Here is a 14,818-nt window from a genome sequence, read left to right as displayed (position 1 = left end):
GCTGCGGAGAGCCCTCACTGTTGCAAATCTAAAGATAATGTTGAATAAACAAGAGTTCACAGTTATCTCCAAATTAAATTCGAGTTATCTAGATCATTGAAATCGAGATAGTCAATTTTAAACAGTAAATAGTGTTACAATGTAAAAGTGACTATCTCATGTTTCCATCTCATACTATCATAGCTTAAGACGCCCACCTCACATGTCTCCATATGAACAATTTAGGATCACATCGTTTGTACTAAACACAAAGCATGCTACACCGATAGTGTCCCTAGAATAAGATGTCTAACCATATTCCCATACTATAGACTATTTACTCGAACTTGATCCATGCTTATGCCACTACATTAAGTTTAAGTATTCGTACTATATTTAAGGAGTTTTAATTTATTTGATTTAGAATCTATCACAAGCAAATCAATTATTCAAAAAAACAAATTATTGAACAATACCTCAATAACATCTTTATTGAATTATAGAATATTTTAACATTCACAAATCATGAGTTTTAGGACATAAATGCTATGTCCTAAAACTCATAGTTTGTAGTTTAGAATTATATTCTATTCAATAAAGTGGTTACTAAGGACTTATTAGTGAAAATAGAATACTATAATCTTGAATCCAATAAACTAAGATCCCAAGACTATCTAGTGTAGACTTGAACTTTATGTATAGAAATAAGAGTGGGTTAAGTTTAAGTACATAGCCCAAACGGTCTATAGTGTATGAATAAGGTTGGGCGCCTTATTTTGGAGACACTATAGATGCAACCCCGCTTTATAGTTAATACAAACGATGTGATCATGAATCTTTCGTGTAGAGATATGGAAGTAGGGGCATCATATGTAAAAATTTTACATAAGACTGGAACCATGAAATAGTCACTTCTAAGTTATAACATCGTTGACTATATAAAACTGACTATTTCGATTATTGATGACCTACGTAACTTAATCTTAATCATGAGCTAACTATGAACTTTTTTTCAAACTAGATTTTCATAGACAAGGGCAGCTCAACAACACAGGTCCAATAAGCCTCCCATTTCAGGGGGTAAGACCGAGTCAATGGCTAGGGATATAGGGTGCAAGATGGAATTCCTTCCTATCCGCTTTATGGTTAGTAGATAGGTTGTTCCCTTAAAGACTAAATCCAAGTTTTGACTGAACCAATGTTACAAAAAACTTGTGAATGATTAACTTACTGATCATGGTTATATCAGATGAACGAAAATATATGTCTAGTGAGGGGAGTGCAACGATGGGACTTTAGTGGAATGACCCTTTAGTTAACGAATATTGATTAGCTCAGTCTAAAAGGGTCTAACCAGTTAATCTCGAATCGTTGGAGCCCATGATCTATAGGTTCATTTGGTTCCCCTGCTAGCTCATATGGAATCAACTTAGAACAATATGTTGGAATAATTCAAATTGTTCAAATTAGGTAAAGAGAGAGAAACCGACAAATATATGTGATATAATAGTCGGTAAGTTTTTTATGTTTAAATGTAATTTAAATATTAAAAATATGAATACGGATTCATATTCGGAATCTCAGAATTGATGGAAATGGTCAAAGTTGGAAAAAGTCAAAATGTTGATTTTTTATTTTGAAAAGTGAAACTTAGATCAGCTTTATATTAAAATGTGATTTAAATTTTGAAAAAATGAATGCGGATCCATTCTCAAAAAGTCAGAATTACTCAATATGGACAAAATGGTAAAAAGTCAAAATGTTGACTTTGACTTTGACTTTAATGGTCGAATGACCATATTGCTCTTGGACTAAGTTAGTGGGAAAATCCAACATTTTGTTGGATAATCCAATCCCACTAACCCTTAGGGGAAAACTGTGGAAATAGCAAATTTATGGATAGAAAGAAGAAAAATAGTCAACTGTTAAATTATTTTGATTTATGGTAAAACTAACTATCAGAATAATCTTTTCATTTTTTTTACTCGAATTTACCCCTCCACGGATGACAATTGTTCATATACAAATACAGTGTATTTGTTGAGACCAAAAAAATCAAACAAAATATCACATATCACGAATACAGTGTATTTGTAAACACACTCATTTATGATAATTCTTAACTAAATTAAAAAAATATTATATTTTTCCAACAATCCATAAAGATATGTCAGTAGTTTCAATTTGCTATTTCCATCAAAATTAATCATCAAAATAGAAAAATATTGGATTATAAATAGAAAAATAGCAAATCCCAAAAATATTTTGCTTTATGACAAAACCGCCGACTAGATATTTTTTTCTTTTTTTTTTTTTTTTTTTTTGCCTGAGTATACCAGGCAATTCCTCGCATACAAATATTGAATACAGTGTATTTGTAAACACATTTGCTTTTGGTAAATCTTAACTAAATCAAAAAATATTCTCTTGCTGTAGAAGATTTCACCAACATCCTCTAAAGATATGGCTTTAGTTTCAACATCCCCTAATTATTAAGATTTAAATCAATTAATTCATAATTTTTTATATCTCATATTATTTATCAAAAATTTATTAAATAATACATATTACAAAATTTTAATAACAATCTGAATCTGCAATTTATATCATCTCCTAAAATCGTCAATTTGAATTCAAATTTTAACTCGTATCCCTAAAATAACACAAAGATAAATTCAACTATTTCGTATTTTTTATTCTTTAAACTATTTATCAAAAAATAGACATACATAATACATAATACATATTCGATATTTATTAACCTTCTGAGTTTAGAAATATATATCTCACCTAAAATAGTTAGTTTTAATCTCAATTTTTAAACTTATTTTTAAATCCAATTTTTACACATTAATTTTAAATAGTTAGTTTGAATCTCTAAAATTATGCTAAAGATACTAAACTTAAATTTGAGTTAGATTATCATCCCTAAAATAATGCTAAAATAACAAACTTCATTTACAGCTTTTTCATCTCCAAATTTTGCTGATTTAACAATAGTTTCATAAATAATGCATAATACACAATCGTTATTTTGAATTCAAATTTTATACATTATCCCTAAAATGATGCAAATGTATCTACAAGATTCTCGAGTTTGTTATATTTTAAACAATTTATTAATAGTATTGGTAATTATTACAATTTCTTAAATGACATTGAATATGCCTCAATGGCATTTCTGTAATTAATTGAATCTTCTTCTTTATGTCTTTTAAATTAGATTAGATAAAATAAAAGAAACATGAAAAATAGGAAGAGGGATAGCCGCAAGTTGAAAAAACACAGTAGAGAGAGTTTTTTCTAGCAAACAAGATTGATAGAGAAGAGTGTGGTGTGACGGTAATTTCCTGCATTCCAACAGGAAGAGAGACGTTGGTCAATGAAGAGGAAGACGTTAGAGGTTTAGTCGTGGGTTTCAAGGTTGATAGAAGATAACGGTTTTACACTGTTTACGGCAGCTCTGGCATTCCTTTCAACAGCTTCACAACGTGTTTAACAGCTGGTTTAACCATGGTTTTGGAGCCGTCAGAGGCTGGTTTAGCCATCAGAGAAAAACGTTGGAGTTTCAACGTCATCGGAGCCGACAAGAAGAAAATCCTATGAAGACTTTGAAAGGTCTGAAGGAGACGAGCTGAAAGCTCTAATAATTTCTGCAACTAATGGAAGTTTGATTTTGATGTGTTAATCATGTGTTGGGTGTTTGATTTTAGTCATAGGGTATTTGTAGTTTCTTGAATAATTGTATTTAGAATTCAATTTTTTCAATTAGGTAGGGATATTTAAGATATTATTCCAGCAATTAGTTTTCCATATTTTCTGATTTTGCTATTTTATCGATTTAAATAAAAATTTGTCATTTTTCCAAACTAAACCTTTCATTTTGCTTGTCTTCTTGTCAGCCCAACACTTAGTAAGATAGGTGGCTACTATTTTCCATCAATAAAAACCAACAATAAATAATTAAATTAATAATCAATACTCAATAATTAATTAAATCTAAAAATAATAATTAATTAGATCGATAATTAGTTAAATTAATAATCAATGATTAATTAAAGGTTAATTTTCATAAATATAACAAAAAACAAAAAAAAATTACGACCCATGTAATAAAATCAAAATGCCCATTAAGCCGGTAGAAATTTTTCATAAATTCAAGATTTTTCCATGATATTGCAAATAATTTGTTACTTCTCCTTCTTCTTCTTTACGATTTATTCATCTTCTGTTCTAGATTTCTTCGGTTCTTTCTTCTTCTATTTCTATATCTTTTCCAGATTTCTTCAGCTTCTCCATTCATCTTCTTTTGGGTAAATAAAATATAGATTTCTTCCAAGATTTTCTTTCTTTTATTTTTGTTCATCTTCTTTTTCTTTATTTCTCTCTTAAAGCTCCTCATCTAGAATAACAAAATGATTTAAATATCACTTTGATATGATCTAAACGATTGTTTAGATTTGAAGCATTATTCCCATTGTTTAAAAGAACTACACAATCGTGTATAATTGCCTACACGATCCTGTACCATTTCCTACATGATCATGTATCATGATTGTTTAGAAGAAGAATTACACGAAACATTTTCCCATCATTAAAGAGAACTGCACGATCGTGTATAATTACCTACACAATCGTGTATCATTTTCCACACGATCACGTACATATCATGATCGTTTTGAAGAAGAATTAAATGAAGCATTTTTTCCATCATCAAAACGAACTACAGAATCGTGTATCTTTTCCTACACGATAGTGTATCATTTCCTACACGATCGTGTATCATAATCTTTCAAAAGAAGAATTACACAAAGCATTTTTCACTTCATTAAAGAGAACTACACGATTGTGTATCATTTCTTACATGATTGCATATCATATGATCATTTTGAAGAAGAATTACACTTTTGAGTGTCATCATTAATCACGTTTTGACTAAAGCAGTTTTTGTATTTCCCATTATGGATTCGTAGGCTTCTACCATTTTCAAAATTGTTTTATACAGTGTAAATATGTTGTTGGTTTGTTATATTTTTGAAAAAAAAACCCTTACTTTAATTTAATTTAATTAATATTTTTTATTTAAATTATATTTAAATGTATAGCTTTAATTCAACTAATTTTAATTAAATAAAATTTAATTATGCTATATTATATTAAATTAAACCATAAATTAATTCTCCACTTAATTAATTATCAAACTAAACATCTTATATTTAATTTATCCTACGCTTGAATCATATTCAATTGTATTATCTTATTAACATCTACTGAATACACATTAATTTTAACCTATAGTTTTAATATGAATTCGATTATTAACTAAAACAAGATTTATATGATGATCAAATCATTATTTCTCTTTTTTACTAGTTTGATCAAATTTGAAATCTACCATAAAAATGGATATTTTAGAGATTTTTAACCACCTGCATTTAACTACTTTATCTAAATAGAGAAACATTAAAATTTAGTTTTTCTAAAATGACCCAAGTTGGGAGAGGTAGGTATTATAGATCATGTTAGAGTTTTGGAGTAGGTATTATTTTAAGCTATTGATTATGTTCAGAGTCAAGTTAGACCAGACTTGAATAAAGAAGTGGATGGATGATTTTATTAAGATATAATAAAAATGTAGATAGAGACTAGAAAATAATATAGGATTAAAGTAAATGACCATAGTGCGAGAGGTAGGTATCAGCAAACCATTTACCCACAACAATCTCAGTGTTGGTATTAAAGTGTGCATGATCTAGGTTAAAGCCTGCATTTGTTGTGAAGTTTATAGGTAATTGCAAAGCATCAATGGTCAAAATATCTGGTAGTTCCTTGCTAACTTCTTCTTGTGCTGCCCTTACTGCTGCCAAATCATGAGTATCATGCTTCATAAAAGGATCATAGACGGCTATTTTAGCTAAAATGATGGGCAAAAATCTAGGCTTTATGTCATTACGAATGTCAGTGAAGAATTGTTTTAGGTTGTCCTTGTATCTATGAGCAGTGTCACTCATGGCTGCATCACTTTCTCCTTGAAACCAAAAAAGAGCACGCACAACCCCACCATCTTTATCTGATGCTTTGATTCTTTCAATAAAATTTTTATAAAATGTTGCATTAGGATTGCTAGGATTTTTAATCCATTGCTCAATTAAAGTGCCACCTCTAGCACAAGGGACTAAACCCACAACGCCAGCATTTGGTCCAGCTTTGGCCAGTAGGTGGTGAGCAAATGGCATACCTGGACCAATCCCAGCTGTCCTATTAATGTCAATCCCCACATGCAGAGGCTCACGTGCTGTCTCCCATTCGCGCTCAGGGTTCAATCGTAGGATTGATGGTTGAGGTTCACATTCTGGTGGGACTAACCTATCCCACACGAGGTTTCCTGATTGATCTTTCTCAACCCCACCTCGACCAGCCATGTTGCTCTGGCCAGCGAGAATAAATATGTTTTTGGGAGAAGCAGCCCCTGAAAGGGAAAGACTAAATAACATCGTACATAACATGATTGATAGTTTCAATAGAGCCATTGTTACCCTTTGTGTCTGTGCAAGTAAACACAGAAGAAAAGTTTTAAAAATGTGGAAGCTGCTTTCCTTTTTTTTTTTTTTTAATTGTTGAACTTTTCCTCTATGTCTATTTGCACAGACACAACTACTCTCTCTTTGAAAATTTGATCACTTTTTGTTTGTTGGCTGATCCTTGCCTCTGCCTTTCTTCATTAACAAATGCCTCTTTTTATACTTAATTTTGTTTCTATTTTTAGTATTAGTTAGTTTTACAGTTAATTTTATGGGAAGATATCTATGGAGCATGAGTGTTTGTAGCTAGTATAATCATTCTAGATCACATCCCATTTATAGAGGTATGATCAAAACTTCTGTTAGTTATTTCTATCATGCTTATCAAACTTTTGTTAGTCATTTCTATTTTGCTTTTTAATCTTCTTATATAATAATTATGTGTTACATTTTTAATGTAAAAATGTTGTTTTCTATTATTGTGATATACTATTTTAATTCATGATGTTTATAATTTATGATTAGTTTTCCTATAATGTATATGTTCAAGCTCCTTATATTGAAAATCTTCATATTCAATATACATAAGGTGTGTTTAGTTTTGAAAATAAGTCATTTTAAAAAAATATTAAAATATTTGACAATTACTTATAATAACTTTTAAAAACAGTTTTAAGTCAATTCACATATACCCCTTGTCATTTAGTTTTTTTTTTCCGTTTTTTTTTTAATTTTCAATTTGTGTTAGTTAAATCCCTATAGTCCACAACTAAATTTGATAAAACCTTTAGTTATCATCTAACTTGCATCAAATTTATTTTCTATTTTATTCAAGAGTTGAACTTATCGATTACTAAAATTAGGGGCCTATGGAGGCTTTAAAATGCAAAGTATGAATTTATAAACAATGATGCCGAAATCTAAAAAATAAATGAATCTAACTTGAACTATTGTGAAAATGAGGCACAACCAAAATACGGAAATCAACAAAATATAATATTAAAATAATTCATATATAATATATAAATAATAAAATCAAGAAAAAGATAAATAATTCTTTAAAATTCTTCACTAACTCCAATTTCTTAGGAAGTTTCATCGAGGTATGCCTCTTTTAACAAAAACTACCAAATTTTGCAAGCATGAGATGGATGTGGAAAGGAGGGACGACACATGTTTATACCTACTTTTAAATGCAAACTAGGGACGTTTGGAGCGAAGAATGAGTTCTTATATTTTTTTTATTATTCTAGTCTATATGTGTTGGAAAACGAGACACATGTAACAAAAAATAAGATCAATTAAACCCTAATTGCATCTAATCCTATTAGAAATTAACATGCATTACTATCGTAATTAAAATTAAATTATGGTTACTGAAACTAACCTTTGAAGCTCTCGTTCATTTGAAATCTCCACTCGATCTCATGAACCACCAGTAATGTTGACCCACTATTCTCCAGACTTAGATTCGAGTTGTGGGACCCGATGAATAAAAGATTTGAGAGAGAAATGCAATTTGGATTAGGGTTAGGAGAATTTAGGTGATTTTTCCACTTTTAATTTTAAAGTCAAGTAATTAAAAATTGCTAAAAGGTTTTGAAATTTGAAAAACTATAATTTAAATAAGCAAAAGACATTCAACTAGTGCATGCATAAATTCACCTAAGTCCAATACCTCACATTCCACTAACCATCAGTGAAATTTAGTGAGCTAGGTGTTTACATCCTCTGTAGCCACTTATCCCACTAAGAGTTAGTAGGATTATCAAACGAAATGTTGAATTTTTCCATTAACTTAGTCAAAACGCAAAATAGTCATTTGACCAATTATAGTCAAGGTCAAACTTTTACTTTTTCAAGTAAAAAATTAACATTTTGACTGTAAAACCTAAATCTTATGGTTCTTGAGAATTCCTAAGTGTTTAAGAAATCCAAGGTTTAGTATTGTTTGTTATTCTTGTTCATTAGGTAATTATGTTGAAGGTTTTTTGTTGTGTATGGAGTAGGCATTTTTGGCATGCTAGGGGGCTAAATGGTGTTGAAAACCTTCAAGGTCAAGTCTAGGTGCCAAGGCAGGGAGTTATGTTTATTTCGTATGACAACGTCTAAGGGTATGACAAAGGTAGCCAAACACACTTAGGCATTGAGGGCAAACTTGAGTAGTGAGCTATGCATGTATCCAAGTGCACACGAGGAAGGATCTTGTGGACAAACTTACGAGGTTAGCAAAGAGGCTAAGTTGAAAGGCTTTGGGTGAGAATTTTGATACTAAACGTTTTACGAAGACTCTTAGGTGTTCATGGAAAGTCGGTTGAGGGGAGGAAAGGTGCGCACAACATTCAAGGTTAGGTTTTGCGGCAAGTAGGAGGTAGCAAAGCTTCCATGCTGAGTGCAGTATTTTAATTAAGGTCATTTCATTTGAAGAGAGCCTGTAATTTACTTGTGCATTTTCGCTCAAACCAATTATGAAAGCATCCTAAACAAATCTAGTTGTTAGGGTGAGGTTACTAGATGAAGGTGGAATGAGGAAGGTGGTGTTTAAGCTCAAGGAAGAAGAGAAGGTCAAAATTTGGATGAATCTGAGAAGTGTGGAGTCGAGGCTACAGATTGCATCCATTTGCATTTGAAGTTGAAATTTTAAGGTAGGATAGCTAAGACATTTCTAAGCAAGTTTGAAGCAAAAACATTTTTATTTTGATGGCTAGATTAAAAATTATGAGCATTGGAAGTTGGAAGCAATTTTCTCGAAAATCATAAATTTTGGTCAGGCTTGAACATGGCCCAAGCATTAGGATGTAAAAGGCTTGGTGTGTGCGCGTTTCAAATTTCCACTTGGTAAATGATCTTCGTCATCTCTCATATACTTCCTCTTCCAGATCTAAGCAATCGTGTACTAAGATTTAAATAATTTTCGTTCCAGATCCATATACCAAATATAAAAGATCTTGGTACACGATCTTGAACGAAAATCATTTAGATTATCTTGGTATACAATCGTGTAGCTACATGATTGTTTAGCTCTTGGTACGTGATTGTGTATTAAATCTAAATAATCAAAGTTCAAGTTCGTGTACCAAATATAAAATATCTTGATACACGATCTTGAACGAAAATCGTTTAGATTATCTTGGTATACAATCATGTAGCTACATGATTGTTTAGCTCTTGGTACATGATTGTGTATCAAATCTAAACGATCAAAGTTTAAGATCGTGTAACAAATATAAAACATCTTGGTATATGATGGTGAACAAAAAACGTTTAGACCTTGGTACACAATCGTGTAGCTACACGATTGTTTAGCTCTTGGTGCATGATCATGTACCAAATTTAAACGATTAAAGTTCCAGATCATGTACCAAATATAAAAGATCTTGGTATACGATCTTGAACAAAAATCGTTTAGACCTTGGTACACGATCATTTAGCTTTTGGTACATGATCGTATACCTAATCTAAACGATCTTGGTTCAAGATCGTGTACCAAATATAAATGATCTTGGTACACGATCGTGAACCAAGATTATTTACATTTTATACATGGTCCTTTAGTTCGTTTGACGTGATCATTTATCAATATCTAAATGATCTTGGTTCACGATCGTTTAGTAGAAGAATTACACGCATACATGAGGCTGGTGTTAATACTACCTATACAATCGTATTTCAATTCATATACTACACGATCGCGTATCATGATCGTTTAGAACAAAAATTACACGAGTGAGTGTGACCGATTAATCGCCTGTTGACATGGACATTTTTTGCATATCTCATTGTGGGCCTGTGGGATTTTTTCTTTTTCGAAATTGTTTTATACAGTGTAAATATTTTACCAATTTGGTATATTTTAAAAAAACATCTTTTTGAAAGTTGGGTAAGACTTTGAAATCTTTAATTGGAAAAATGAAAACAGGATAAAGATGTTCTAGAAAAACCAATCAAAGTTTCATAAATAAAAACAAAAAATTTAAGGTTTTATATTTTAATTCTTATTATTATTGTAGCTTTTCATTTGGTTAATTTCATAAATATAACAAACAGACAAAATATTTACAACCCGTGTAACAAAATCAAAAAACCCATGAAGCTGGTCATTTTTTTAAAATATTCCACGTTTGTCTTTACTTGGGTCATAGATTTTTAAAACAAATTCATGAAGTCTCTGGTTTTTTGCGTATTCTGGATTGTACTCTTTGAGTTAGGAGATCTATGTGGTATTGTTGGAAAGCTTATTAAATTTCCTATAGCTTTTATGAAAAAATCGTATACTAAAACTGATTGAAAGTAGGTTTAATTTAATGATCAAATTGGAAGTAAGCAGAAGATGCGAATTTTCTTTACCTTTGTTTTGGGCATTTTGTGTGTTAATCCATGGGGAACCTTGTTTTTATTCCTTCCAATAAGTTATAAAGGGTTTCAAAATAAAGAGATGGGTATATAGTACATTAATTTTGGTCAAATATTGAGGAAGTTATGATTGTTTGAAGTTAGGTTGTTGAATTTGGGAAATTCTGAAAAATAATATGAAATGTTCTTTTGTATCTAAGTTTTGGATCGATAAATGTTGTCTTTTGAGCATCATTTTGAGTTGGTTTATAATACAAGACTATTCAAGGTTCTAATGCTTAGTTTTGTTATTTAACAAACCAAGAGGAAATATGTTAAGTCTACAAACCATGAGGAGCTAAGTCGTGATCTGTGAATGATAAAATGAATTGCTATAAATGTTGGCTTTATAGTATTAACTGTGGCTTAGTGAAAGATTATGTTTTGTGTTGTCTTGATAAATGATTGTTAGCTTTCAAACTTTGGCCCTGTTTGGGGCATGGAAAGATTTATAGAGGAAAGGAGAAAAACCATTAGGTGAAAGAAAAAGGGGGGGAAGGGGGGATGGGTTAAATTTGTTCCCCCTAATTTCCCCCAATTTCCTCCCATTTTCCTTCTCTCTCTTCCTTTTCCCCCATTTATTCCTTCTCTTTCCCCCATTTTTCCTTCTCTTTCCCTTGAACCGATCTATCTTCTTCTTCTCTCCTCCTCTCAATCGATTCATCCTTGTCGGTGTTAACTTTATTCCTTTTCCTCATTCTTCTACATACTTGGACTGGTAAGGTTCCAATCTACTTATTCACCACTTGTTTTGGAGTTGATCGACACTCATATCACCCATTTTCATTACCTCCACTGTGTTTGGTCGAGATCTGAAATGGGTTTTCAATGCACATGTTTTTTTTTCTACTTTATCCCATTTGCTTCACTCAATCGATTCGAGCATGGCTTTTCTCTTCGATTTATCACTCGGATTTGAACGCCTTGCCACTCGGATTAGGCATTGCAGCTTCGATTTCGGTCGTTCTATGTGTTTTAGATGCGACATGGTCGTCAACTTAGTTGATCCGAGAATGGTAGGGTAGAGGTATACATTCCGACCCTTTTTCTACATGCTAATGATGAGGAACGCTCTCGATCATATTTCTATCTTGTTATTACTTTTCTGTTTTGCTTACATGTTGGTGTTCAAATTGATTTTATTTTTATTATAATATGGTATAAAAAATTATTTCCTATGTGAATAACCATGCATTTCTGTGTTCAGTTTTCATATGCCACTAGAGTACAGAATTTAATTTGGGTTTTTTCTATCCTTGGATCTGATTCTGTAGTCCATTTTGATGGGTTTTTATTATAGTGTGCATAGTTGTTCGATTTTATGCAATTTTATGAGTTCTATGTTTTGTTTTACATTTCTCAATTTTATGGTATGTTTTTTATTTTCCTATATGTCCGCGGGTTTACGGTTTTGTGATAGATGTTTATTCTTTTTCTTTCTTTATTATGCTGTTTTGGTGTCTCGGTTTACTGATTTTTTATGTCGTTCAATATGTTTTGCTTATGATGTTCATTGTATGCTTTTCTTTTTTGTTGTTGTTCAGGTGTTTGTATTTAGGGCCTATCTTTTTATGTCATTGGATCTGTTTAGGCATCACCTTGTTGTTGTGTCAATTGTATGTTGCATCGCCGTTTTGGTTTAAGACATTTTATAAAGTTTGATTTTCCATATGTTGCATATGTGTGATATTTTTTCTTATGGAATGAGTTACTCGTTTCTGTGCGTGTCATGCCTTTCATGTCACTGCATTTGATGACATTTCGTATGAAGTTCAATTTCCTAATAGTGAACGAACTTCTTTCCTCTAAAGCAAAAAAGAAATTATTTTTTCACTGTTTCTCTTCGATTTTTGGTTTATAAGTTTTTCACGCATATACGTTATAACAATTTCCTATTTGTCATGGTTACATGACGATAGGTCCATTGGAAAAGGCATGCCACGATGTCCCTTTCATTTTTTAACATTCTCACACATACACAGAAACTGCATTAACATTTTCTAACAAATGTTTGTTTTTCTCATTGCAGTGCGTGCACATACCGAGACATAAATTCACTTTCTACAGTCCCTACATCATCTCCCATAAAAAAAAGGTCCTTAACATGCATTTATGTCATTTGTTTGTTTTATTTGCTAAGTTTAAGTACATATGTAATTATAAATATATCGTCATGTTGTCACTCTTGTACAAGAGACTTTGACAGTAAACCTTTTTTTATTTACACTATGCTTTTCCTTGATGTTTTAAGCATGTGCTTTCGTTAATGCATGTTGCACGATTTTCGTTCACCTTCCACGACACGTTGTGTTATTTACAGCAACGAACCTTAGAAAACAATAGTAAAATACTATACTTAAATTGCCACTTCATAACACAAAGCACGAGGATAAGAAATGTTCACAAAATACATAATTTCCAACTTCTGTAATCTTTCAACATAAAACAAAGTAAAAAAAAAAACAATTTTTAGTCACAACAAAAAAACAAACAAATTGTAACATAGCAATTGTATTTGAAATTATGAGACAACACAAAAAAAATAAAAAACAAACCCGATTTACATATGTTTCATCTTATTTTTCAAATGAATACATGACAACGAGCTTAAAATTATAGTTTTCAATTGTTCTTGTAAATAAATTAATGTAGATGAAGCAAGTTCTCCAAAAAAAAAAAAAAGACAAACTAGGTACTTGGTGAATTCATAAGAATGAAAACTTATTTACAAAGAAGGTAGTTTACTTCATCGCACTTCCACGTACGACTATGAAAATTAGTATAGAATTAAAAAAAACAACAAATGCATTTTAAGTGATAGTTTTTTCCCACGTATGAAAAGAAACCATTAAAGGCAAAAAGCATACACTAAGCTTAGGAATGAAATACATAAGATGATTTTCAATTTATGAAAAGGTCAACTCTACTAGGTGGAACAAACAAACACATCTCCTTTTCCTTTACGGTTTCTAACAATTTCCTCCACCCTTAGTAGATTTCCCCTCTTACTTACGTCAAAAATGGACCCACAAGAAATCGTCGCTGTTGTATCTGCATTCACAATAACCCAACGACAGATGCTCCTAATATTAGAGGCACTGTTGAATGACAATAAGCACATAACTCACATCTCGACCGATACAAGACATTAGATTAGGCACCTAACATACTTCCGCATGATACACGCGTCTGACTTAGTGTGTCGGGAAAGTACGCGGACGGACAGATGCTGCTTCGCAATTATATGCCATCTACTACGAACCAGGGTCAGATTAGAATCGACTAAGCACGTGGACATTGAGGAGATGGTTACCCTCTTCCTTTATGTGCTGACGCATAATGTAAAGAACCAATAGGTCCAAAGGGAGTTAGTTAGGTCAGGCGAAACAGTTTTTTGGTATTTCAACATGATGTCGATGACCATTGTTCGGCTGCATGATAACTTATTGGCCATACCAAGCCTATAACGAATACATGCACTGACATGAGGTGGCGGTCTTTCAAGGTTAGGGCTAAAGAATTTACAGTTTCATTGCATAACTTTTCGATTTTAAAGTTGTGTAAAATAACAAAATGCTTTCCATATTAGCTGCAGAATTGCCTTGAGGCACTTAACGACACGTACATCAAAGTGAACATGTCAGCAGCTGATAGTCCAAGATATTACACACGAAAGGGCGAAGTGGCAACCAATGTCCTCAGCGTATGCGATACAAAGAGGGACTTCGTTTTCATTTTAGCTGGCTGGAAAGGATCGACTACTGACTCGCGTATTCTAAGAGATGCACTTTCTCGACCTAACGGTCTTAAGGTTCTGAAAGATGAGATATATTTTCCCACTGTGACTCAGTAAAATAGTATGTCATATGTTTATTATGTATTCATTTACCGCCCTAACAAAATTGAACCTCATACTCGCAGGGTAT

The 14,818-nt window shown here is 31.8% G+C and overlaps 1 protein-coding gene across 1 annotated transcript; it reads right to left on the bottom strand.

The window, feature by feature from the left end:
• Window positions 1-5,642: 5,642 nt before the first annotated feature.
• On the bottom strand, window positions 5,643-6,509 carry LOC103504372 (probable carbohydrate esterase At4g34215). The gene has a single exon (XM_008468753.3). It carries the CDS (start codon window positions 6,507-6,509, stop codon window positions 5,643-5,645), a length of 867 nt encoding a protein of 288 aa, XP_008466975.2.
• Between the last annotated feature and the right edge of the window lie 8,309 nt (window positions 6,510-14,818).

The sequence above is a fragment of the Cucumis melo genome, chromosome 4 (assembly GCF_025177605.1).
Source record: "Cucumis melo cultivar AY chromosome 4, USDA_Cmelo_AY_1.0, whole genome shotgun sequence".
Classification (NCBI taxonomy): domain Eukaryota; kingdom Viridiplantae; phylum Streptophyta; class Magnoliopsida; order Cucurbitales; family Cucurbitaceae; genus Cucumis; species Cucumis melo.
The sequence above is the reverse complement of the archived record's forward strand: the minus strand, read 5'-3'. Positions and strand labels throughout refer to the sequence as shown.

Excerpts from the sequence above, each read along its gene's own strand:
- LOC103504372 (XM_008468753.3), bottom strand. The coding sequence starts at position 6,509 with ATGGCTCTATTGAAACTATCAATCATGTTATGTACGATGTTATTTAGT.